Source organism: Mytilus trossulus, chromosome 4, assembly GCF_036588685.1.
Source record: "Mytilus trossulus isolate FHL-02 chromosome 4, PNRI_Mtr1.1.1.hap1, whole genome shotgun sequence".
Lineage (NCBI taxonomy): Eukaryota > Metazoa > Mollusca > Bivalvia > Mytilida > Mytilidae > Mytilus > Mytilus trossulus.
The window spans coordinates 80571644-80597289 of NC_086376.1; the positions used below are offsets into that span (position 1 = coordinate 80571644).

Consider the following 25646-nt stretch of genomic DNA (forward strand, 5'->3'; position numbering starts at 1 on the left):
ACACCCATAATTTCTGTTTTTGTGAAACTAGATCACTAAACCAATCACTACATCTTAAAGATAGGGTAATTTTCATTATCTTGTTCTGACATTTCATAATTTTATCATTTGGAAATCATATTTTGGTAATTGTTGCATTGATGACCACATAAAATAACAATGTTTTGCTTTTCAAAAGATTGCATGTCATACAGAAAAATCGTCATTTATAAGTATTTGTAAACTTTTGAAAGATAACCTTTGTCACCTGTAAATAGGCGTGAATTCAGGTGCAATGAAAAAGCACTGCACATCTGCTTGAAAGGAAAAAAAGGAAAAACTTTAAATATATCATTTAACATAATTTTGTAAGTGAAAGGTATTGCTAGTGCAAGTTGTTTAAGATTTTTAAAACTTTGGTACATACACCATGGATACTGTAAAAAAATAGTGATATATTTGGGATAATTTTCAATGTTATAAATGTACTGTAAATTTATCACTTGTTAGATACCATTTTTTATTGATTTTGTTGGTACACATGAATGCAACAAATATTTCAACAAAGTAAAAATTTACAAATAGCATAAATGAATATTTTGCATATATATTGACTTCTGTATGCTTTTTGGTTTTAGGATTTGATAGGTTGCTGTCCAATTGACATGTACCCTATATTTCCTTTACAATGGTTTTGAACATGCCTGAAATATTTGCCACTGGAGGTAGAGCTAACATCAATCAATAATTTATACAATGCATGTACTAAAACATACAGTTGTATTCTTTAACAAATTTGATGGCTTTTCTTTAATGATTTATCTTGTCGTGCAGGCATGTTGTCCAGGTGAAAAGAAACTCACCTAACAAACAAAAAATCTCATGAAGAAAATACAAGCTAACGTTCATACTTTTGTAGAAAGCTATGTGTACTCTTGAAATTCCTCTGAATGATTCAGCAAAGGTTTACATTTTTCCTAAGATGTTTTAAGTACTTTTGGGAATATTAAAACATAGCAATTTTCATTTCAGTTGTCAAGCACGAGGAGCTACGTGATTAAATTAATGCACAATTTAAAATTTCTTATCTACTGATTCGTTGGTCTAGTATTCTGTATTGCATCAAGTTTGTTTTTATTGGTGAAACAAAAGTTTTCAATTTAAATTTTCAAATATTAGGTATACATTGTATATATCCAAAACAACATTTTTGTGGTATGAAATTTTTCCCAAACATAAAAACACCAGTAATTTCCTGTATTTACTTTTTCATCAAACTGACAAATTAAAAGTGTTAGAAATAAATTTTTAAGACAAATTTTTGTACAAATGTGATAAATTTTTTGGAATAAGAAAGTTGGTCAATAATCCAAATTTTAGCTAAGAATTGACCTTTGAATTCATTTTTATTTCAATGTTTTCCTGTAAAATTTATCCCCAAACATAAAAAAAAATATACCTCTTCTTTTACCCCCTTCCAAGAGTTAACACTTCAATGATATCACCAACAGAATCATTTCATAAATTTGAAAGTTCCAAATCAGTGGCTGATCCCAAAATTTTCACAAGGGGACCCAATGACTGCCAAAGCGAAGGCCTGCTTGGGTCATGCCTCAATGATTCCCTAAAAAAATAACTCAATTTTTCCCACAAAAAGGAGGGCCTGGCACCAAGCACCCCCTTAATCCATCTCTGCAAATGCTGCTTGCTTTGCCAACAAAAAAATTTTAAAGAACAATTCCCCCAAAGCTGTCTGGTTAATTCAATTAATTTGCAATGATTTATGATTGCATATATATCTAAAATATGTTGTAATATTTTCACCTTTTGACATTTGAATGCATCATCTTATTCTATTACAAGAAATGTACTAGTAATAATACATAATTATGTTTAAATGTGTACTTTAACATATTCTTATGTTTAGAACAAAAGAATTTATATTCATTTTACAAGTGAAACTGACATTGGCAGAAATTTTTATAAATGGTCTACTTGTAAGGTCACTGTGAATTTGTCAAATAAGCCGAGCATTAATAATGCTCTCTGACGTACTGCCATATTTAGTTCAAAGTGTGATATTTGTTATACAAGTCAGGCTGAAATAATGCCTCCTGTCCTACTCCTGTTTCGTGTTCAAAAGACAAACAGGAAGACCTTGTCATAATAACACCATAACTTCTTGATGTTATTCAATAAAATGTTACCATCTTCATTTATCATGAGTTTACAAGGGGTTAAAAGGGGATATAATTTGACAATGACAATATAAATACAAAATGAGAGGATTGGCAAGGGGTACCCAGGGGACAATGAATTGTACAAAAAAATATGTAAAAAACAAGGTTTATTTCATGATTTGACACTTATAGTAAAAATACAATGAGAAGAAAGCATATCAATCATTTTTAGGCTCTTTGAACACCTAACATTAGTGACAACTGGTAATTGATAGTAGAGTCCAATCATCCGCTCCTGCACCTCATGTTACATCAGTACTCTCTCACAGAGAGTAGCATGCTTTGTACCTAGGAAAACTGTCTTAACAAGTACAATTGCTGTCCATATAGTCTTAAAGTAAGAAGATATGGTATGATTGCCAATAAGACAACTCTTCACAAATGACCTTGAAATTAAAACTATAGGTCACCATACAGCCTTCAACAAGAAGTGAAACCCATATCACATCTAGTCAGCTATTGCACATGCATATGCCCATTTTGTGTTGTTCCCTATTTAATGTCATCTTCCTTTACAACTTGTCATTTTATCAGGTAAATGACAAGTTTTTGTGGTAATGTACTTGTGAACATGACAATTATGACAAAAACAATAATTCTATATTTGTTTTAACATACGGTGTAACAAGACTCCTACATTTTCTTTGTATTTTTTGTACTTTGTAGATTTGTATTTGTGTATGTTTAAAACAATTAAAAATCACTAATGGAAACCATACCTTGGCATTTATGCATAGTTTTTGCCATGCATACTGGTACATGTATTTGTATTTTTGCAATATAGAACAATTAACAATTCATTAGTGGAAACCAAACCTCTAGGACATGGCATATATGCATAATTATGTACCTTGTATCATTGTTTTTTCCATAAAATAAAACAATCAACCTTTTAAAAGCTCAAAATTTAAATACATGTTCACTGTCAGTGTCAAACATTATGTGCTGCATAAATTTATTATAAGTTATCGCCCTTTAATACTCACATACTTGAAGATATGCATAGTAATAATTTACTATTATTCAAATTCACAGGAAATGGGTTCAACAACATATAAGACAAAATTTAATTTTTTGTGTCTTTGGGTTTCTGTCTAAGAGATATTAATATCAAGAATGGTACAAGTCAATGAGACAGCAACCCATACAAAATAAGAAATTTAAAGACTATTAGTAAAGATTGATTGCTTTTTGGTGTTTAAACACTACTTTTAAGCACTGCATTAGGCTTTTTCTTGGCAGTCAGTTTTTATTGGTAGAGGAAGCCAGTGTCCAGAGAAAACCACTGACCTTCAATGGGAAAACTGACAATACTAGTCAATTAAGATTGAAGTCACAACCTCAGTGTTGACTGGCTAGTCAGTACAGTAGTAACTACTTTGAACACTCAGCTACCTAGGCCACTCACCAGTGGCGGATCAAGAAATTGTCATAAGTGGGGGCCCACTGACTGACCTAAGAGAGGGCCCGCTCCAGTCATGCTTCGGTGATTCCCTATATAAGCAACCAATTATTTTCCCAAAAAGGGGGGCCCGGGCCCCCTGTACCCCCCCCCCCCCCCCTAAATCCGCCTCTGCTCACTAGTGAAGATGAACAACACCTAGAGGTCAATGGTAGACAATTGTCTGTATCCTATGTCAGAGCTGAATTGTTCCATGTCCAATGTGTGGTAATATACACATTTTTTTTTTTATCTCATTTGGTTGCTGGCTGATTGACATGCTATAGAAGCAAAAAAAAAATGGTTGGGGTTTTAATTTCAATAATTTCTGGTGGATAGATAACAACCATGAAATTAAAACCATAATGAAATTTTAACCACCAATTAATATAATACTTTTGCATACCAAAAACCATGAAAATTAATAACCATGAAATCTATTTTAGGGACAAAAACGCTATGGTTTCTACAGTTTACCCCAGTTCTTTCTTCTATCTTTAATGTATATACTTTACATCTTTTATTCATACAGACAAAACAGCCACTACTATACAACTAACAAAGGCCAGTGACTGTTTGAGTAGGTGTATATGTGAGTAAAGTTTTGCCAGGTGAATGTCTTAAGTTTTACAGGAAATAACCATTTCATGTTAATTAATCCTGATTATCTCAACTCTTTAGCCCTAATCCATTTCTTGATCAAAGTTAAAAAAAAAAATCTTCCGATAATGATGAAATAAAAAAATCGTAACATTATGAACTAAAGAGGAAAAACCAAGACAGCTGGCGAAAAACAGATCAATTAATGCTGATGAAGTTGTCCATCCCAGCAAACTATAATGTTACCCCAACCATCAAATAGACATATGCTACACTTAATTAGAAAACCATTGACATTCATCTGCTTAAAAGTTACGCATTACCTAAATATTGGTCTATATGCTGGAAAAATATACAAACAATCAAACACAAATTGAAAAACCAAACCAATTGAGAAACGATGATGAAGTTGGCACCAAACTGTTTATCGATGTAACACATCATTAAAAAATAACTTCCTGTTTCTTAAATACTTTACTGCTTCATAATGAGTACAGATACACTAGTATTAGGCAATTTGAAAGAAATCATCATAGTAAAAGAAGAAATAGTAGACTTTGTATGATTTCCTCTTGTGGTGAACCTTCTTCATGTAGTATAGCCATCTGAAAATCATTTTTAGTACTTTTCTTAGCTCCTAGCTTCAAATTGGTGATAAATCTGAATAATGTGTTCCAATTATTCTCTTACTTAAAAAGTCTGTTATAGCTTTTTAAAAGAACATCTGGTGATTTCTTCAGGCCTGACTGACTTTTTCATAAAAATACAGTTATAATATAAAATACTCCAAATTATGAATTGTTAGTCTATTCAATAATGACCCCTAATATGTTGTGGACTGCTTGAGGTTCATTAAGAATATATAATAATAAAATGTGTTATGAGTGCCAATGAGACAATTCTCTGGTATAAAAAGTCAACAATGGAGCACAGAGCCTTGGCTCACTCCTACCAAAAGCTATAGAGGGCCCGATGACTAGAGCAAAACAATTCCAATTAGGATTTCCGTTCAAGTCTGTCATACTGCTATAAACTACTATGAGTAAATATTCAGAAACCATACCAAGATTACTTTGTCCTAGAACAATCCCTTCCCCTTTTCAACTAGCTTGTTAAATTCATTGCTAAAGAAGGGAAATGAATATTGGTAAGTGATGGAAAAAATTGCTCTTAAGATGTAAAAACAGCAACATTAATAATTAGATTAAATTCAAATTTATCAATATTAAGTTATTTGAAAATTGCAAATAAACTGTTAAAGTGATTCTGTGTTTCAAATGTTTACAATTAATTACTGGAAACACAATAAGAAAATTACTTAATAATAAGAAATTTATGGCATTGAACCTGTTAATGTGTTCAAATGACAGATCATAGCTAAAATCCTCGCTATTCTAGCTACTTGATGAAACAACTTTTAAAATCCATTTGTTTTTCTACATTAAAAAAGTTTTCCCAGCTTTTTTAATTTGAATATAGATGTCTTTGTAATACATCATTGCATCTTCAAAAAATAACAGACGTAAAAAGTTGATGTAAAAATAATAATTAATGGCTACTTTTAATCAAACGCACCAAAACTTTTGAATGCATCGTTCAAGGTGAAGTTATTTAATAATATTTCTAATAATAATACTTCAAAACAGAATATAAAATTTCAAACAGAGCTTGGAAACAGATACACAATAGGTAATCTATCGATGGAGAGCTGTTTTTTTCGCTCGGGTGATTCCGAAGAAACGACTTCCTGTTAAGTGTGAAAATATTGTCCCGACATAACAGTAAAGATTAAAAGAACACCTACACTTTAATTATTTGAAGAAAAATATTGTAAATACAAATTTAAATTTTGATGAATCACTGTACTCCAATAAGAATTTAAAGAAAGAAGTAATTTCAAATCTGATAACCTTCAACAAAAGATAAGACATTTTTTAAAAACCACAAAGACATAACAGTACTTAAATTTCAGTAAAACCAGATTTCCCCTTTTTTTGTTAATATATGACAGGGCATTAACTATTCAGTCAGGTCATGATATAACAGTCGAATAATTATCAGGTCATGATATAACGGCCCAATAATTATTTTAAACCTAAGAAGGTCATGATATACTTTATCCTAGGTTTACAGAAGGCTACCAACCAAAGTTATAAATACTCTTAGAACATCCCAATTAATACTTGTTTATCAATGTTTTTTTTTTTATTGGTCTTTGCATTAATCAAGCTTTTTCCTGTTTGAAATGTTTTACATTTAGTCAGTTCTGTGCCTCTTTTTTTTAGCTTGTCTTGTATCATGGGTTTTGAACATCTACCTCAGTTGGTGTCTTATGGATAAATAAGTCATCTCAAAAGTAATCCTAACACAGCTTCTCATTTTTAAATTGTTGTTTTCTATGCAAGATTTTTATGCATAGTGACCAGGTCATTGCATAAGACCAGTAATATTGTTTTGCTATGTACAATTGTTATACATAGTGACCAGGTCATTGCATAAGACCAGTAATATTGTTTTCCAATGTACAATTGTTATGCATAGTGACCAGGTCATTGCATGAGACCAGTTCAATTGTTTTCGATGTATTATTGTTATGCATAGTGACCAGGTCATTGCATGAGGCCAGTTCAATTGTTTTCTATGTATTATTGTTATGCATAGTGACCAGGTTATACCATGAGACCAGTTCAATTGTTTTCTATGTATAATTGTTATGCATAGTGACCAGGTTATACCATGAGACCAGTTAAAAATGCATATTGACCATCAAAATTAAATTGTGTTCTATTATGACTATGTAAGATAGTTCTGCATAGTTACCAGGTCATTGCATGAGACCAGTTAAATTGTAGTCTATCATGACTATGATTGTGTCATTTTGTCTTTTGTGGATAGTTTTCTCATTGGCAATCATACCACATCTTCTTTTTTATATGTAAGATAATTATGTCTAGTAACCAGTTATTGACTAAGACCAGTTAGATTGTTTTTTGCTATTTTACTTTTTTACATTCACAATTTTTTTCCTTACAGCTAGTAGATATCTATGTATGCAGCAGAAATTCATTGGCTAAGGCCCCTTATAAGCATTAAGAAGAACATAAACAAGAAGTAAATCTTAACAATGTTCTGAAATAACATCTTAACATCCGTTCTTTTGTCATTCCAGATTTTTAAAAACAACATTTAAGAAAGATGTAATTAGGTGTACTACAATTCAGACTAGATTTTGCATCCTTGTTAGGTTTTACACTTCAATACTAGGTATGTAATTACAGTTACAGAATAAAGTTCTAGAAATTAAACTAACACCCTGTCATCCTCAAGACAAGCACGCTTATTAGACCATAATTTCAAAGTCTGATGGGAATTATAAATTTGTTTTTTACTGCAGCCATCTAGTCATATACTGATATGTTACACCAACATCCTGCCTTTTGAATATACTGAAATTTAACAATAGCAGCAGGTGCAATTACGTATATACTACAATTATGAATGCAAAGTACTATTGTAACTGCATATTTGTTTACCCCTAAAACACCAGGGTGGAAATTGTATACCTATTTTTCCATTTTATATCTGGGTCAAAACAAATGACCTGCAAAGATTCAGAATTAATAATAGCGTTTTTAGTGTATTTATATTAAATACAACACCTGGGTTTCCCGCCTTTTCTTCTACCTGAGAAATTTACCTGTAAATAAAGTAACAAGGTGCCTGATTAATAAGAGGCTTTCAACATTTGTCATTGAGGTAGCGGATATCATATAATACCTATCTACTTATAGAGTTGTTGAGTTATTGCCCATAATCAATTTAATTCCAAAATTGTCACCACTTAGCTTGGTGTAAACAGGAAATTAGGACATTTTTATAGAGATTAGAAAGTTGTTTATATGTGAAATGAAAAGGTACACGAACAAAGCAATAAAGTGGATTGTAAACAAGTACCTGATGGAATTTTTATAGCATTGTAATTTTATGCCCTATGCCCCTATTAGAAATTATAGGTTAACTGTATTATCTTATGGTAAAATATGAAATGAAATAATCTATATATTGTGCAAGCTACCTAAGACAACGGTACCAATTTTGTTGCACCAGATGCGCATTTCGACAATACATGTCTCTTCAATGCTGGAACTTATAATTGCAGTTTTCTTTAACAAGGTTTAATTTTTTTGCTCATAAGGGTGCATTGGTAATACAGGAATTGAGCTCACAGTCAGAATAAGAGAGTTGGGATGATATTAGCTGTAACAGTGCTTTGCTTTAGATGTACAAATCTTGTAGCATGAATAAAACCCTTTTTTCAACTAGCCACTTTTTAGACACACAACTTCAATCATACCATCAATGGTGAACTCTGTTGAGAAAATCAGGAACAGAGCCCACCACTCTGTTTTTTTCTTCTTATTATTTTCTTTAACATGTTATGGCAAACACTTATTTAAGCAACACAGTAAAATATAGGCATATTGCCAAAATAATAGGCTAATTTGAAATCAGGCACTGTTCAACTTGCAACATCTTTTTTGAAAAAAGAGAATTCTTATGGCATTTATGCACTTCATCCAGACAATAATGCTAAGGGCTTTTAAAAGGACCTCCTTTTTCAAAAGAAGAGATACATGGTCAAGGCTCGATATGAGACAACAAACTCATTGTTTTGGAGAATAAATTTTCTGATCTAATCATCTTGAACATAATAAAAAACATTTCTCTTCAGAAAAACAAGTCAGTGCTTCATATTCCCTTAAAATGGCAGACTTTTATCTTCATGGAAAAACTTCGGTATTGAGATCAAGAAGTGACCATGACATTCAGAATAGTGTCTACTGGCAGATCTAAATATTTTTTTCCAGTCAACCAGTTGTGTTTTGGAGGTCTAACCTGGTATTACAAATAAAACATTGCTTGTCTCTGATTGGTAGACTTTTACCTGCTATAGTGTAATCCATGTCAAATCCATAAAACTTCACTGAATCCAGCAATAGTCCTCTGTTGACAAACACTCTGTAAAAAGGATTTACATGTGCATGAGAAACTCGACGATCATACATATGTGACATATTTATCTAGTATATCTACTAATCAAATATTGTTACTTTCGGTGTCGAATAATCAAGTTATTCCACTAGCTAGAACATCTCATGCAATATGAAAATCACTTTCCCAGTATGCCTATATTTGCTCAGTTATATTAATTGTTTTAAGGTGACTTTTCCGCTGTCACTGTTCTATAATCCAACAGCTGTATCAGAACCTGATATTGACAATCTGATTTTGTCGTCAATATTTTCGTTCCTTTTATCCAATGCTAGCACTAATTGTAGAAACAAAATTGCATGTGATTTTGAATTTGTCAATTTTCACTAATTCTTTGAAGTAAATCTAGATGAACAGGCTCTTTTAATCAGCTTCTGTAAACATTTACTCCAGTGTTAAGCTGACATATATATGTAGTTTTAGATATTTTCAAAATTTATTATTCCCATGTAAACCTCATTTTACATTTTGTAATGAAAGGGGGAACTGAAGGATATTATTTGACATTCTTAAAGAAATTTTTTAACTAAAGATTAATGTATTGTTTCAGGTGAGGGCCATCAGGGTATTTTTGGACGATATTCAATCTATTAAGGTAATTAAATCTTTAATAATCTGTTTAAATAATTTCTTTCCCAAATTTTTAATTCCCCTCTGTATAAGCCTTTTATTGGAGTCAACTGCATACACCTTATTAGTGTAGGTATGTGCATTAAATCACAATTTAAGGTAAAGGTACAAGATAAAAAGAATGTAGTATAATATTATTGTAGTCACTGTCCCTCTCAAACCTAAAAATCAATGTTCAACAAATATCCATGCTCTCAATTTAAAAATTGGTTGTTTTCAGCCTTAAAGCATTTAATAACATGTACAAAAATGTATATTTAATTTTGCACTATAATATGAATATGATGAATCTAAATAGGCTCCCGAGAGCCTCTTGGCACCTGTTACCATGGTGCAATATCTTCTACCCTGGTGCTTACTGTACAGGTATCTGAATATATTCAGAATAGATTTACAGGTAGGCTGTATAATATGTGGTGTAAAAATCTAGAAAAACAGTGCTTTTTAGTGGCGGATTCAGAATTTTTCATAAGTGGGGACCCACTGGCTGCCTAAGAGGGGACCCTCTCTAGTCATGCTTCAGTGATTCCCTATATAATCAACCATTTTTTCCCAGAAAAGGGGGGGTTTTGGCCTCTGAAAAACCCTCTAAATTCACCTCTGCTTTTTTAAATCCACAGAGCTATTTGAAAATATTGGGAGAACAGTGTAATAGGTATTGCATAAATTTGGCAAATTTTGGCAAATCTTTTTATATTGCTGAATTTCAGTATGCATGCCAAATATTGTAGGGCTGCCTAATTTACTAAATTTTAGGTTCACATTTATATCAAATGCCACTAACAATTTCATTGTGGTGTCAGAGTGTTTTCTTGTTAAATGCATTTGTTTCCCTAAATATCTTGTACCAAACAAATAATAAGTCTATTATCAACTACAATTTTTTTTGTGTAATATGATTGACATAATATGGTTTCAATTGGACCAGTGGTTTCAGAAGAGGAGATATTGGATGAGTTTGGGGCAGGAAAGCTAAAAACATATATTGAGTTATCACAAATAATTACCTTCGAGCTAATGAAAGTGTGATCTTATCTAGACCTGAGACAAAAATCAATAATTTCATATTTTTGTAGCTGAGGAAAAACTAAAGAAAACCAAATTTATTGTTTTGAATTCAACCTTCTATTCCATTTCAGCAGACACAAGATCATGCATTTGACTTTCAAGTCAAAGTCATATAAATTACTGTGACAGGGGATATATTCACTGCATCTATTGTTAGAAATATTTTGTTTAATTCTTCAATTAATGAGAACTAACATCACTAAAGTATACATTGTAGATTAGTTGCAAGTCAGTTGTATTAGGTACATGTACAATAGAACAAATAAACTGGTAAAAAAAAATGGACATGAACAACTACATATACCATCTGATTGAATTGCAATACTAAATGTACTTATAGTTACCTTTTATAAGCCTCTCTTTTATAAACCTTTAGTTGTCGAACGTCACTTGTATCACTTGCTTGACTTGGAAGGTCCTCTGTTATTTCACTTGGATTCATTTTTCACACGAATCTGTGTAAAAGAAAGCTAACAATTCCATAAACGATTTCAAACCTGTCAAAGATCAACTATATAAGTTCTCTGGATTAAAACTAATATGCTATTTAGCTCTAATCCTGTGAAGAAGAAACAACAGAATAAAATTGATGTTGAAAAAAATTAATACAACATTAAAATCAGACGGTAAATTAGCCTTAAATTGAATTTCTAATACCACATCTAAGAAAACTACTGCTTGTTCAATATAAATGCTGTTATTGATAAAATACCTTTAACAGCAGCTTTTATCCATAATCAGGCAGCACAATTGTATTAACTAGATTTTTGACTCATTAGTTTGACAATAAGAAGATGATGTATGGTGTCTTAACATAACTACCAATTAAATATCTTCATGTCTTGCATGGATTTTGTCTATGTATGGTAATCTTTATTCCTGTGCTTAAAATCTTAGAATTGAATGGAATCAAAATATATATACCAAAATGTTGTAGGATGTGTTATGAAATTATTTTTTTTCATTTAATAGAATAATAAGATTTGATTTTCTAGGTTTTAACCCCACATTTAAGCACTGCTTTTGGGCTATTTTGTGATGGCCAGTTTTAATTGGTGGAGGAAGCCAGAGTGCACGAAGAAAAGCACCACATATGATGGATAAAGACAGGATTTCAATCACTGCAATATCTCTTTTTTTAAATTTTTGGAGTACCGTTAAACTCATTAATCCCTCTAGACTGATTTTTCAACAAGAATGTGCCAATAAGACAAAAACATGCAGCACTGTCACATTTCCATGTAAGAGACCACAAAATTTCTAAATGGGTTTTTGTCTTACAAATTTTCATATCATAATGACCATGATCATGAGTTTTCTTAGTTTCAAGTTTGTATGACCATATATTCAAGGTGAACAAAAACTTTGAGCATATACAGGAAGGACAAACAGACAGAAGAGTGGAGATGGATTAGCATCATACCCTCCTACTATTGCAGGAAGGACAAACAGACAGAAGAGTGAAGATGGATTAGAATCATGCCCTCCTACTATTACAGGAAGGACAAACAGACAGAAGAGTGAAGATGGATTAGCATCATGCCCTCCTACTATTACAGGAAGGACAAACAGACAGAAGAGTGAAGATGGATTAGCATCATGCCCTCCTACTATTGCAGGAAGGACAAACAGACAGAAGAGTGAAGATGGATAAGCATCATGCCCTTCTACTATTACAGGAAGAATAAGAAAAAGTCTTAGCCATTCAGATGCTACAGATAATGCCCTGCCGTTTTTTTTTAGGTGTGGTGTATTTTTTCTTGAGATACCAGTAACCTTTTCTTAGGTGTGCCACATCATTCTCTTATTTTAGACCATTTTTGTACTAAATTTTAAAGAAAATGCACATAACATATTCTTGGACTCCTATTTCTGCAAATGTTTAATTTTTCACTTTCAACCATGTAAGGGGGCCAATATACGTTAAGCAACACATCACATACTGATTACCAGAACTTTGAGTACTTCATATCAGAGAAGAAGACAATAGTTGCCTTCAATCTTAGAATTCTTTCAAACATATTCCAAACTATTTTCTTTCAATATGTTATTTGTTAGTATCTTTTTTGACAGGGACTGACTTGGTGATGTTACATCTAACAAAAGCCTATCTGAACTATTTTGAAACAAAATGCTCTCAAACCAGTGCTAGAGCTGCCTTAAAATTGCTGTAAGGTGAAAGTTTTTCTTTGATCCCTGTTGAAGGCACTCAACGTGACTTTGGGATGAAGCACAACAATAAAAGTAGAGTCCCTTATTTTCTGCGCTTATTTTACTTTGCATGTAGTTATTTTGATATAGGAAAAGAAAGACTTAAAGCATGAAAATATCTTTAAAAGGATTAATTGATTCATTATTGATTGCTTACGTCAAGTGGCAAACATTTCATACAGTATATTGCAATCCATTACCTTGATATACCATGATGATATAAAAGCTTAGCATTCATAAGCAAATTTTGTTATAAATATCAAAAACAAAAATGTGTTCATAGTACACAGATGCCCCATCCACACTATCATTTTCTATGTTCAGTGGAACATGAAAATGAGGGGAAATTCTAATTTGGCATTAAAATTAGAAAGATCATATCATAGGAAACATGTGTACTAAGTTTCAAGTTGATTGGACTTCAACTTCATCAAAAACTACAATCATTCAGTAGTACATGTACATGTAAGTGTATATATATATTGATTTTCATTTGATTTGATTTATGATGAATATATGTCGCTTGTTTATGTGTTACATATTTATTTTTGTTCATTTTTTTTTAGAAATAAGGCCATGAGTTTTCTCGTTTGAATTGTTTTACATGTTCTTTTTTATACCTTGACCATGAACTTTAACCTGAAGTTGGACAGACAGACAGACGAACAGACTGAGATCAATGAATGAACTGACAGATACGGATGCACAGACCAGATAACAAATGCCCATAAATGAGCCATAAAAGTAACATTCTTTTTCTGTTTTAATTCAAAATTCTCTTTATCTTCTTCTTATTCTACTTCCTCATGTGTATCATAATGTGTTTCTCTTGATTGTAAAAATTATGTAAATGTTCTCCAATCTAGACATCTTATCGCTATTTTTCCACCAATACTGGACATTACACGGGATCCCTTAATTTTTTTATGTCACATTACAAAACATCTGACGCCACAATGATAAAGTGATTATTGTATGACATCAATAGATCAAGCAGTACAGATTCTTGGGTCAGCCAGGAATAGTGAAAAGGTATTGTCATTTGTAATACAATAATTGGTGTAGATCCTCTTTCTTTTTTACTTCATTATTGATGAATAGATTCCACCACTGTAAACAATTGTGCTACAATATTTTTCCACTTGAGATAATTGAAATGTATTATCAAAAGTGTGAGATTATAATACTATAATACAGGAGTTGAATCTGTTTCTCTAATGGTTTTTATCTTTTCTTTTCAAAGATTTGCAGAAAGTTATGTTCTTTATATGGGACATCAGCAGGCATAGAGACTCCATCTCAAAAGGGAAGGTTGGTTGGTTGGTTGGTTTGGTGACATCTGATCTGAAAATCTAAGCCTCTTGAAGTATTAAAGTGACTGTGCCACAGGGGTTTGTTACAAGTTCAAATACTAGGCACTGTTACTAACCCACCCTGCATTCCTGCAATTAGTCTCCAATGTTACGATATTCTTTTTATTGTTGTTGCATTTCCATGTAACTGTAGCCAGTGCCTTGCTACAATTAACCAGGTCTACTATTCTTGCGAACAGTAACGAACCCCACAAAAAATTAAACGGGCAAATTGTAACAATTTAACAAACCCCTGTGCTGTGCCAACAAGCACCTGTATTCTATCAATAGCAAAATCTATATCCCTACGTTCACGGTAATCACCTAATATATAGCCATAGGGATAGTAGATCTTTTCATGGAAAGAAAACAAGTGCCTGTGTCTGTGCATGTGTCGTGGGCAAGACAGTCAAAGGAGTATGGAGTTTAGATAGTAAAATGCGCAAACTAAGGAAGTATTCTTTTTTTTATCACTTTTTAAACTGTAAAACTGTCACAACACATAATGAAAAACAACATGTCATACTTTGTGAAGTTTCGATTCTGTATTCTGTATTCAAAATATTTCTAAAATCTTGTTTGTTTTCTTGTATCTGTTCCCATTATAGAGATGCTTTGAACGAATGTAGTAACTAAAAATGAAGGAAACCAGTTTGAGGACGCCATTCGGAAGTAAATATCTATTCGGAATCCATTAATTTGCAGACGAATTCAACAGTTCAAAGACAAAGGGAAGAAAAAGTAGAATCAAGAATCAACCAAATTATAAAGTATTTAGTATCCAATGACCATGCTTGAATTTCTTAGATTAGTGACACGATGTTCATTGTGAAAATGGTTCTTAAAATGTCCATCTCAAGTGTGTTATCACAGCAATAGCTAAATAAATAAAATCAACAAATATGAAAACTGCAACTTCAAAGTAACAAACAAAAAAAAAGACAGATTGATAAGATCATGAAAATATTTTCTCTCCAACTGAAATTCGAAGTAATTAATTCTACGGATTCTAAGAGGAGGAGCCAAAGCCAGGACAATTTTTATGGGGAGATGCAAAGGTCCTGAGAGCCTAGAGGGCTTACTCATGTACCTGTTTCAGGGGACAGGGGTCAGTCTTAATATTCTGCTAGGCTGTAGCCTGTAAATAAAAGACAAGGGAGGTTTTCATATTTTAATTAATAATAACATTTCTAAGAAATTATAGTAAAAAAACAATTTGTTAACAATGCCAAATGATTTTGAAATATTATAATTAAACTATATAAAGTATAAAAACACATATCAAAGCCGTGAAAGGAAAATAATCTCATGACAGTGTAAATATAAAATATTGATTCTCAAAAACTTCTTCTAAAGAGATGAAATATGACTCTGATGCAAATTTTGTCTCATCAGTACAAAGTTAATTGGTGGTGAACAGTCTTATAAATCAAATATGAGTGGCATTAGCAACTTGCAAGTTAATGTCTCTTTTCAAAAAAAAATCAAAAATATATACTTATACCAAAAAAAGTCTATGCGGCAAAACATGTATAAAGTGCACTTATTAACAAAATAAAGATTAAACATCTCAATGAACAAAGCCTAATCAGTAAAGTTGTAATAAAAACATAAATTTATTAAGTGACAGGTCTACTAATTACAATCAATATTTCTAAAGTAATTACTTTGATCAAACTGTGACATTTAAAATACTTGCTACAACTACTACAGATATAAATCAATTTAAAGAAATTATAAAAAACAAAAATAAAAAAACAAAATTTAAACAAAATAACACTAACAGATATATAAGCCAAATTTTACACACTATGACACAACATAGATTAAATATTATTGAACACAATTATTTACAATTTTGACAAAAAACACATTTAAATTTAAAAGAATATAAAACACATGTTTAAACAAATAGTTACACATTTTTTCCTGGGACTATTAGTCCCAGTTTTACTTATGATCAAGTATTCTTTATATTAATATTACTTAATCAGTCTATAGAAACTGCAAACACCCTTCCAATAGCATAAAGTGAGTTATTAAAATACGAATTTTCTGAATAATTGTCCACACTTGCATTCCATATGCATTGACTTGAGAAAGACACTGACGGACTGACTTCATTTTCTCCTATCGATACCACTACTACCAGTTTGTATTTTTTAAAACCCTGAGCTTTGACTGCTTGTTTGATTTTTTCTGCTAGTAATTTTGATTGACCTACACAAATTTCTGGCTTATATGTCTTATCCACTAGTTCATTTTTCAAAATCTCTTGAATAACACTATTTATTTTGTCCGATTGGAATTTACCATCGGGTTCAAGTTTGTATGAATTCTCATATAAATCATCATCTTCCTGTTTTTCCTTTGACGTCATTATAAGCGTTGCTCCCTTACATGGAGATACAACCATCAACTGTCTGCTGTTATCCATAGATATATTAGTCTGGAAATATCTGATCTGTATGAAATCCACTGCTTTCTGAGCCTTATATCCAATACCAAACACTTATAGATCCAGTGTGATTGTTTGTTTATAAAATAACAATATTTTGTAAAACTATTTATGCTTAATCCAAAAATTACTGAACGTGACAAGACATGTAGATAGTACTATTATTAGCAAATTAAAAAAATTATCAAATAATACCTAATCCCCAAAAGTTAATGTTTTTAATATCCTAGTGACATATTAGTTACAATTAATATTTCAAAAGGTATGACTTTGAACAAACTGTGACAATTAACACATTGTAGGTAATAATTAACCAAATATTGTTAAATTTGAAAAATGAAGCATTGACTTTAGGCCTAAAATAAAATATTGTTTGTTTCCCCAATCCCGACCGACCCTGCAAAAAGGGTGCTACTCATAAAATTTTATTGTCAAAACTAAGTTGAAAATTATTTTATTCATTTCAGATTTTCAGGCTTGCAGCATCGTCCAATGCTATGATACTATTCAGGCATTTTGGAAAAAAAATAAAATTATTTTCCTTCCTACCTACCCACACCTTGCTTGGCAGGGTTGGGATTGGGGAAACAAGCAATATATTAATTTAGGACAAAAATAAATCATTTTTTTTAAACATAACATTAAAATATAAGCAAAATTACTTTCCCATGACAGATAACTCTTGCATTGAAAAGTTTTGTTAAAAAAGTAAGAGTTTCAACCTGCTTGATTTCATTAGAGATATTGTATTATATGTCTCTGATATTATATACCAAATATCATATTGTCATGCTCAGTAACAAAAGCAATGTTTAAGAAAAAAGAAAATGATGGAAGAAAAAAATATTATTGAAAAAAATATTTAAAAAAAAAAAGTTTTTATACTTTTATAGGTATATTTTCTGCATTTTTTACCAACTAAAATTTTAGAAAAATTATGCAATCTCAGCAATAGCCACATTTAGGCAATATGTATCAGATATCATAATGAAGTTCTTTATATTATTGTGATACTCATCCAATCACATTTTTTGCATTACTAGTAACAAACACCTAACATTAATTTCTAAATTTGCAGTCACTAAATTTTCATACGATGGAAATAAGATGGTCAAGATATTGTCCACTCAATAGATATATTGAGAAAGCAAAACCCTTGGCAATTAACCAGTAACTAAGATGTGGACTTCTGCTGCACAAAACTGTATAAGATTGATGTTAAAAGCAATACAGGAAATCAGCTATACTTTTGCAATGTAATCGGTTTTAAAAGGCACATAAATTGGTACTGCAAATATCATACTTTTATTTATAAAGAGCAACTGATTACAAAATATTGTTTTAAAATTTCAAAATAATGTATAAGAATAAAAAGATGTGGTATGATTGCCAATGAGACATCCATCCATGTTATAAGGTGTCAACCAATTAATACATTATTTCTATGTCTATTAAAAAAGCACTTTACCTTCTAAATAAGCAATAAAACTATTTTGTTGACTTCAGTTTAAGGAAACTTTTTACATTCTTGAAAGGTTTCTATATACATTGAAAGGTTTCTATATACAGAAAATTAGACTGATAAAGGTAGCTATGGGCCAAAAATAAATTCTTATTTTGGGATTTAAATAACTTCTTATGATCTGTACTTTAAGAAATTATATATGTATTTATATACATTAACATATTATCAATTTAATTTTTATTTCCTTTCCTTACATCTGATTAATAGAGAAATTAACAAATCTAGGTATAAAAAGTAGCTTATTAAAAGGTGTGAGAGTTAGTTACATATCTTCAAGTTTTGAGAAAACGATATCATTTTAAAACCCAACAAAAGATTATATTGCATAACTGATTTTTTTATCAAGTACTTATATATACCTTTAAAGTTTAACAAAGGCCAACATTTTAAATAGACCTATCTGTTTGATACATGTTTATCCTTAATGTGATGCTGTTCAGAAGAAACATGTTTAGACTTGTCTACCCAACCTACCTTATATTCACATATTTACCTATTAGTAGTCATTTACCCTTCTATCATTTATAACTTCAAGATGTCCAACATTTATTTATATATAAGGAAATTTCATCATATATAATTTTCTATTTAAAGACATTGTGTCTCACTTTGAAGTTGGACTTGTTTATGCTTAGGAAAAAAAATACGATGCCAGTCAGGGGACTTCTGTCAGTCATCTGTTCTCATATGGATTTGAAAATTCTGTGGGTTTTGAAACAATTGGATTATATGTTTAAGCTTGTGGATATGTTTTGTATGTATATGGATTCAGGAATAACTTGAAATGGAGGTGACCATTTTGCATTGACAGTAAGGAAGTTAAATCAGTAGCAGATAACCTTCAAGAATATGAATACACATCACATATATTCATTAATTGCAATAATTCAAGCAAGATTATGAGAACCAAGCCATATTTTTACAGCATCTTTCCAGAAGATTTGGAATATATTATTTGAAGTTCTATTTCCAAGAGGAATTGTTTTAGAAAATTTATTATGGTAACAAACAATACAATTTAATTTAATATGGAAAGGTTATGAGAAATTAGCAAAATATATTCTTTTTTAATTAATTATGGTTGGAATTAGTTGTTAACTTAGCCAAAATATTTTTTTTACAAGTTTCTAAACATCTTAACATGGATTCATTCGTTGAATTCATTTGTTTAGTGCAATCTTTGAACTTATATACCATTTTCTATGTTTAATACTATATAAAAGTTCCAATATTATTGTATGAGCTAATGACAACCCTGTGTTAAGTTTTTTTTTTTTTTTTTTTTTTGTTAACCTTAGCTCTTAGGTTGCTGCCTCATTACACATCTTTTTACCAAAAATTAAAAAAAATTACTGTAGCAATGTTAAAAAGTGTATTCCGTTTATTCGGTTAACCTTCATTTTAGGTTGCTGTCCCATTACACATAACACATCTATTACTAAAAAAACAAAACAGCCCCTGCTACAGTGTTACTAAGTGATAGCGTGATACGTCAGTAATCTTATGCTAAATAAAAATGATAATAGAATTGCATTTGAATTAAAGATATTATTAAAAACTTCCCCTTTCGATTAGAAACATATTTTTTATGCACTTGTTTAACTTTTAACATATGCCTTCTGAGGCATAAAAATCTGCATTTTGTAAACATGATAAAATGTAAATTACTGAACTTAGATGAACTTGCATCGAATTATCTTTGGTTCATATGCATAAGAAATTTTATTATGGATGCATATTAAAGTTACCTGTAAGCAATAGTCGTGATGAAGTCACCTTGTTTTGGCGTAGGTATTGATGAAACAAGAATGTGTCACTGTACTTCAACACATGTTACATCATTGTAAGATAGGGGAAGAAATATTTCTTTTCTATTTTTACAAATTTCCTAAAGGTTAAAGTTTGCAATTGATTTGTAAATACAATGATTTATATAATTTAGAAAATAAACAAAAAAACAAAAAATAAAAAATTAGAGGAGGGGGAGGGAGGGAATGGGAAGGAGACAGTTAGATTTTATAATACCTATGGTATACTTCCGTAAATATCATGCTATCATGATCATTTGGCGTGATACATATTTTACTGCAGATGCAGATCCCTGAACCTATTTCTAATCTATTTATCTGCCCCTGATTAGCAATGAAAGAGCTTGATTATTATAATTCTTGACCACGATTTGCTGCTGGCATTTGATGAAACCCAAATCAAAGGAAAACAGTGTTTTTATTGCTGTTCTTTATCTTAAAGTCACAGTTCAATATTGAGTAAAATCTCACACATTATTGAAAATTTAAAACTGCCCCTAGAACCATTTTGGTTACTGTGGATAACCATTGAAACATACTGTATATATGTATTTGATCTTGGTCACTGTGCAACTTAAATAGACATTCATTATTACACATCATAAGATTTTTAAGAAGACTGGTTTTCATCAGGGGATGATACCTGATTTATTTTTGGATACTCTTTTAGATGAAAGTTATGTGGAAGGTGTCTAGACTGGATAAACATGATTTCACTTTATAATGATTCCTGGTTCACAGTTAAAAGATCATTCAATTTTGATTTGTATACAACAAATCCAATGCATATTCATTGTGTGATAAGCAGTATTTGATAAATGCTTAGCGCCATTATGATTGTGAAATATGAATATGCATTAAGTTCATCATTATGGTATGAACACAGCATCATTCTGCTAAGTCTTAAGAGTAATGAGCTTACAATTAATAAAATTGAGAAAGGAAATGGGGAATGTGTCAAAGTGACAACAACCAAAGGGTACCAATGGGTCTTCAATGTAGCGAGAAACTCCCGCACCTGTAGGTGTCCTTCAGCTGGCCCCTTAAAAAATATGTATACTAGTACAGTGATAATGGTCGTCATACTAAACTCAGAATTATACACAAGACACTTAAAATAAAAATCATACAAGACTAACAAAGGCCAGAGGCTCCTGACTTGGGACAGGCGCAAAATTGCGACAGGGTTAAACATGTTTATGAGATCTCAACCCTCCCCCTATACCTCTAGCCAATGTAGAAAAGTAAACTCATAACAATACGCTTATTAAAATTCAGTTCAAGAGAAGTCTGAGTCCAATGTCAGAAGATGTAACAAAAGAAAATAAATAGAATGCAATAATACATAAATAACAACAGACTACTAGCTTAAATCAGATATTAAATTATACCTATGAATTCTTTTTGTATCATTGTAGCATATTGTAGATTATTACTTTCAAAATATTGTTAAAGAAATGGAAAAGAAAGATATTGATTTTTATTAGGTATATATTAATTTTATTTTTTGTATGAAAGTTAAGACACATTCTACATGTTCTAAGGATATATTTGGTCTGTGAATGGAAACCTATAAATAATACAGTATAGGAACATACTAACAGAACTATTTTGTTCTTTTGGCAGCTGATGGGCTCTTGAAAAAGAAAGAGAAAATCATAAAGATTTGAAGCACTTTAGTTTATTGCATGGTTTGTTGTTAGATGTCAGGAAAATATTCTGGGGAATGCCATTTTATTCCACTCACAGAACTTACTGAAAGAAGATCTTTGCAAAGCTTAACCACTTAAAACGTAATGAGCCACACATGTTCAGAATCAAGAGGATGGTACAAAAAACTTCTTTAGTTTTAAAATTTATTTACAAAATTTACACACCAACTCAACACTATTAGGATAGAATTTCAGTTGTAGAATGTATAAAATAAATGTTATAAACAAAAGTGTAGTGAAAACATCAAAGCCAATCCTGCTAGTTCAATTGTATAAATACAAGTACATTTGTGGTACAAATGTAAAGTAATAAGACAGCAGAAAAATAACCACACACAAATAAAAATCATTCCATCTAGTTCAAGATCAATAGTAAACATCCTAAACATAATATTACTGAAAAACTATATTTTTTCAAATAAGTCAATGCAGTATTCAACTTTTAGAGCTGTATAGATATGAAGTTATTGTCTCTTCAAATGTTTATGTCCTTCAGTTGGAATAAAATCTTCTTTTTCCATAGATTTGTGGTGTATAGCAATGAGACAACAGTATAAAAAGCCATCAAAAACATAAAAGACATCTTATCAATCTTCAGACACTATCTTTATGATAATGATATGCTGACTATGAAGTGTGGGCTTTGCTCATTGTTGAAGGCATTATGGTGACCTAAAGTTGTTAATTTCTGTGTCATTTTGGTCTCTTGACTTGTGGATTGTTGTCTCATTGGCAATCGTACAACATCTTCTTTTTTATATATCGGAATAAATGATATATCAAGCTCTAAATCAGTCTCTACAATTCGATGACACAGCTACCATAACCCTATTGATTATGTTATAGACAAAAAGCAAGTAAAATTGACCAATTAGAACGAGCTTTTGATTTCATTTTTGGACAGAACCTGTTAATGTATTATTAATTTTGTCTGTTTACAGAAAAGAGACAGACACAAGTTAACAAGCTTGAACTTAAGCAGAGGAATCATATATAAAAGGTATACATAAGATCAAACAGTTTCAAAATAATTCATTCAGGAAATTTAATTTTAAACATCCTTTTATCTGTATAACCATAGACATATTCCAGAATTCACTACAGGCATATTATTTCTAAATCTAATGATCATGATGATATACATTTACAATTTTATAAACACAAGAAAAGAGGGTAATTAGAGAAAAATTGTACTAGAAATGGCCAACTATTTGAGAGTCCTAGTTTTCAAATAAAGATTATTTTCAAGTTATTTGCAATTGAAAAGTAAAAAAACACAAATTTCATTGTTTGCGTAGTATTGGTGTCTTAAATCACTGTAAACACATTCTTCTAACTGAAAGCAGTTACTGAAAGGAATATCACATTTCAAAAAAATAGCATGAATATTAAATAACATTTATTTATAAGCACATTCTCAGCAAGACTAATATTTTTAAGTTTGAAAATTGACATGGAATTTGTTTCTATATTCTAATATTTGCAGTACACTGATTTCTGTGAAACATTGCTTTATCTCCCCTTACAGATTTTACCAGAACAATTAACCTGAATAAAATGATAGTATTGGTTTTCTGAAAAAAGTAAAATGAATTAGTTGATGCAATTTACATCAAGGTGCACTATTACGGGGACATTGTAACATTTACTAAGAGAGGGTGTTCATTTTTGTCTTACAAAAAGAAGTCATATTATAGTACATTTATTAATGCTCATATTTACAACTTTCAAACAATAAATTCAACCTATATAACTTGAAAAAGTGGTATAACAGTTAAAAGTTTCATGATCTTTTGATATGATATGTGATCTGGCCATGATTTGACCTTAGCAAACCTACCATTAGAGTTCGACGTATCCTTAGATTTCGTATGGGATGATGTTAGTAATTCAATTTGTTTTACCAGTAACAGGTGTAGTTGTGTGTTTACTCTATGTGGTCTGGCATTGTGGCTTACATTATAGAAAAGCTTGCCAAAGATGTGAGGCATTGTAAACAGAGAAATAGGAAAAAGTAAATAGTAATGATAAACTGCGAACAGGTACTCCTTATTTCCAAATAACAGCTACTAGATGTCAGGACAAATGCCAAGCATATTTCGCACTTTTCTTCACATCATATGATAATAAGCAACAAAAATCGTCAGTTTACATAACTTTCACAGTTGTCCATGTTAGGCTATATAATGTTCTGCTATGCAGTGGTGGCTCCAAAAAGGGGGTGGGGTGGTGTTCGGGAATGGAACCTCCATTTTTACGGGGAAGATCAATTGAATGGGGACATGAAGTTGGAACCTCCCCCCCTTTTTTGTCCTGAGTTAGGAACCCCCCTTTTTAAAATGACTGGCTCCACCCTGCTATGGTACTTTTACGTATTGGTCACATTTCTGGCTATGAAAAAGAAGAATCATTTCCCCCATACTTAAGGTATCTGATTAAATGAAATCAATGGACATGAGTTTTTCTTTGTATACAAGAAATTTTGTTTTTCTCAATAATTAATTGTGATTTTATTTCAGTTTCAGCATCCATCACTTTCAAAATTATTCCATTTTCAAACAAAATGTTTAGTGTTTGTGTAAAGAAGTTTTATTGTGAAATAATATTTTGTATTGAACAGTATCTTTCACAACAGCTGGTTTTTGAGGATATTTGAGAAACTTAAAAATGGTAGTTTAGTATAAAGATGAGATGTGCAATGAGACAACTCTCCACATTAGACCAAACGATGAAGAAGTTAGCAACAAAAGGTCACCATAGGGTTTTCAACAATGAGCAAAACTCATATTATATAGCAAGCTACAAAAGAACTGGAAAAGACAAATGTTAATCTAACAGCATAATTTAAGCAAAAACAATAATCAACTTACAAATACAATTTGCAACAAGATCCAACCACTTAATTACAGGCTCTTGATTAAGGGCAGACACATACAAAATGCAGCAGTGTTATACATGTTGAGGAGGGGGCTAAAACTTGGACAATAGTGTAACAGTTCAGCATTAGAAAAATTTACTGACAATAAAAAATAAATAAATATGACATTGAAGAGATATACAAGAATACCTCTCAATAACAGGCATAGGCACAGGCACAAATGAATGGGGTGGGGTCAAACTTTGGTCAGTGATGTAACAGCACAACATGAGAGCAAATTATAAAATATAGTTTAGGCATATTTACAGAAAGGTATATGTCTGTAGAGTGTATACCCATATAACAGCTCTAGTAACAATAAATTGGTACTTGAAAAGTTCATTTCTTGATTTATTCAAATTCATGTTTCTTTGAGTGTTTTTGATATTAAGATACACATTCAATTTCCTTTTCTTGATTTCAATTAATCAGAAAATATAATTTTGTGAAAATAAATAAGATTTTGTGAAGAAGTTCATCACATCTTGACATGGAATAGAGACACAAATGCTTTTATATTAATTATATTAATAAAACTGTGTTACAAGTTTATAACACTTCCAAGATGTAAAAAATAACACTACAAAATATCTTGGTTACTAGAAATATGTTTTGTTTATATTAATTTTAAAGGCATCATTCATTAACTGTTT

The 25646-nt window shown here is 31.0% G+C and overlaps 2 protein-coding genes across 5 annotated transcripts in view; both read right to left on the reverse strand.

Annotated features, from left to right (window-relative positions):
- The window catches only part of LOC134716091 (cytosolic purine 5'-nucleotidase-like), an 84170-nt gene extending 65223 nt beyond the window's left edge, over positions 1-18947 (reverse strand). The window contains exons 1-3 of one of the 4 annotated variants that reach the window (XM_063578856.1): positions 18916-18947; positions 11355-11465; positions 9206-9279 (exon numbers count right to left, since the gene is read on the reverse strand). In XM_063578856.1, coding sequence (XP_063434926.1) covers positions 9206-9279; positions 11355-11452 — 172 coding nt within the window. In that variant the 5' untranslated portion in view covers positions 11453-11465; positions 18916-18947. The other 3 variants (XM_063578854.1, XM_063578853.1, XM_063578855.1) reach the window with 3 other exon arrangements.
- On the reverse strand, positions 16564-16953 carry LOC134716840 (dynein light chain Tctex-type 5-like). The gene has a single exon (XM_063579852.1). The coding sequence runs from the start codon at positions 16951-16953 to the stop codon at positions 16564-16566; it is 390 nt and encodes a 129-aa protein (XP_063435922.1).
- Positions 18948-25646: the final 6699 nt, after the last annotated feature.

Bases quoted from the DNA above. Each gene is read 5' to 3' on its own strand.
- LOC134716840 (XM_063579852.1), bottom strand. From the start codon at position 16,953: ATGACGTCAAAGGAAAAACAGGAAGATGATGATTTATATGAGAATTCA.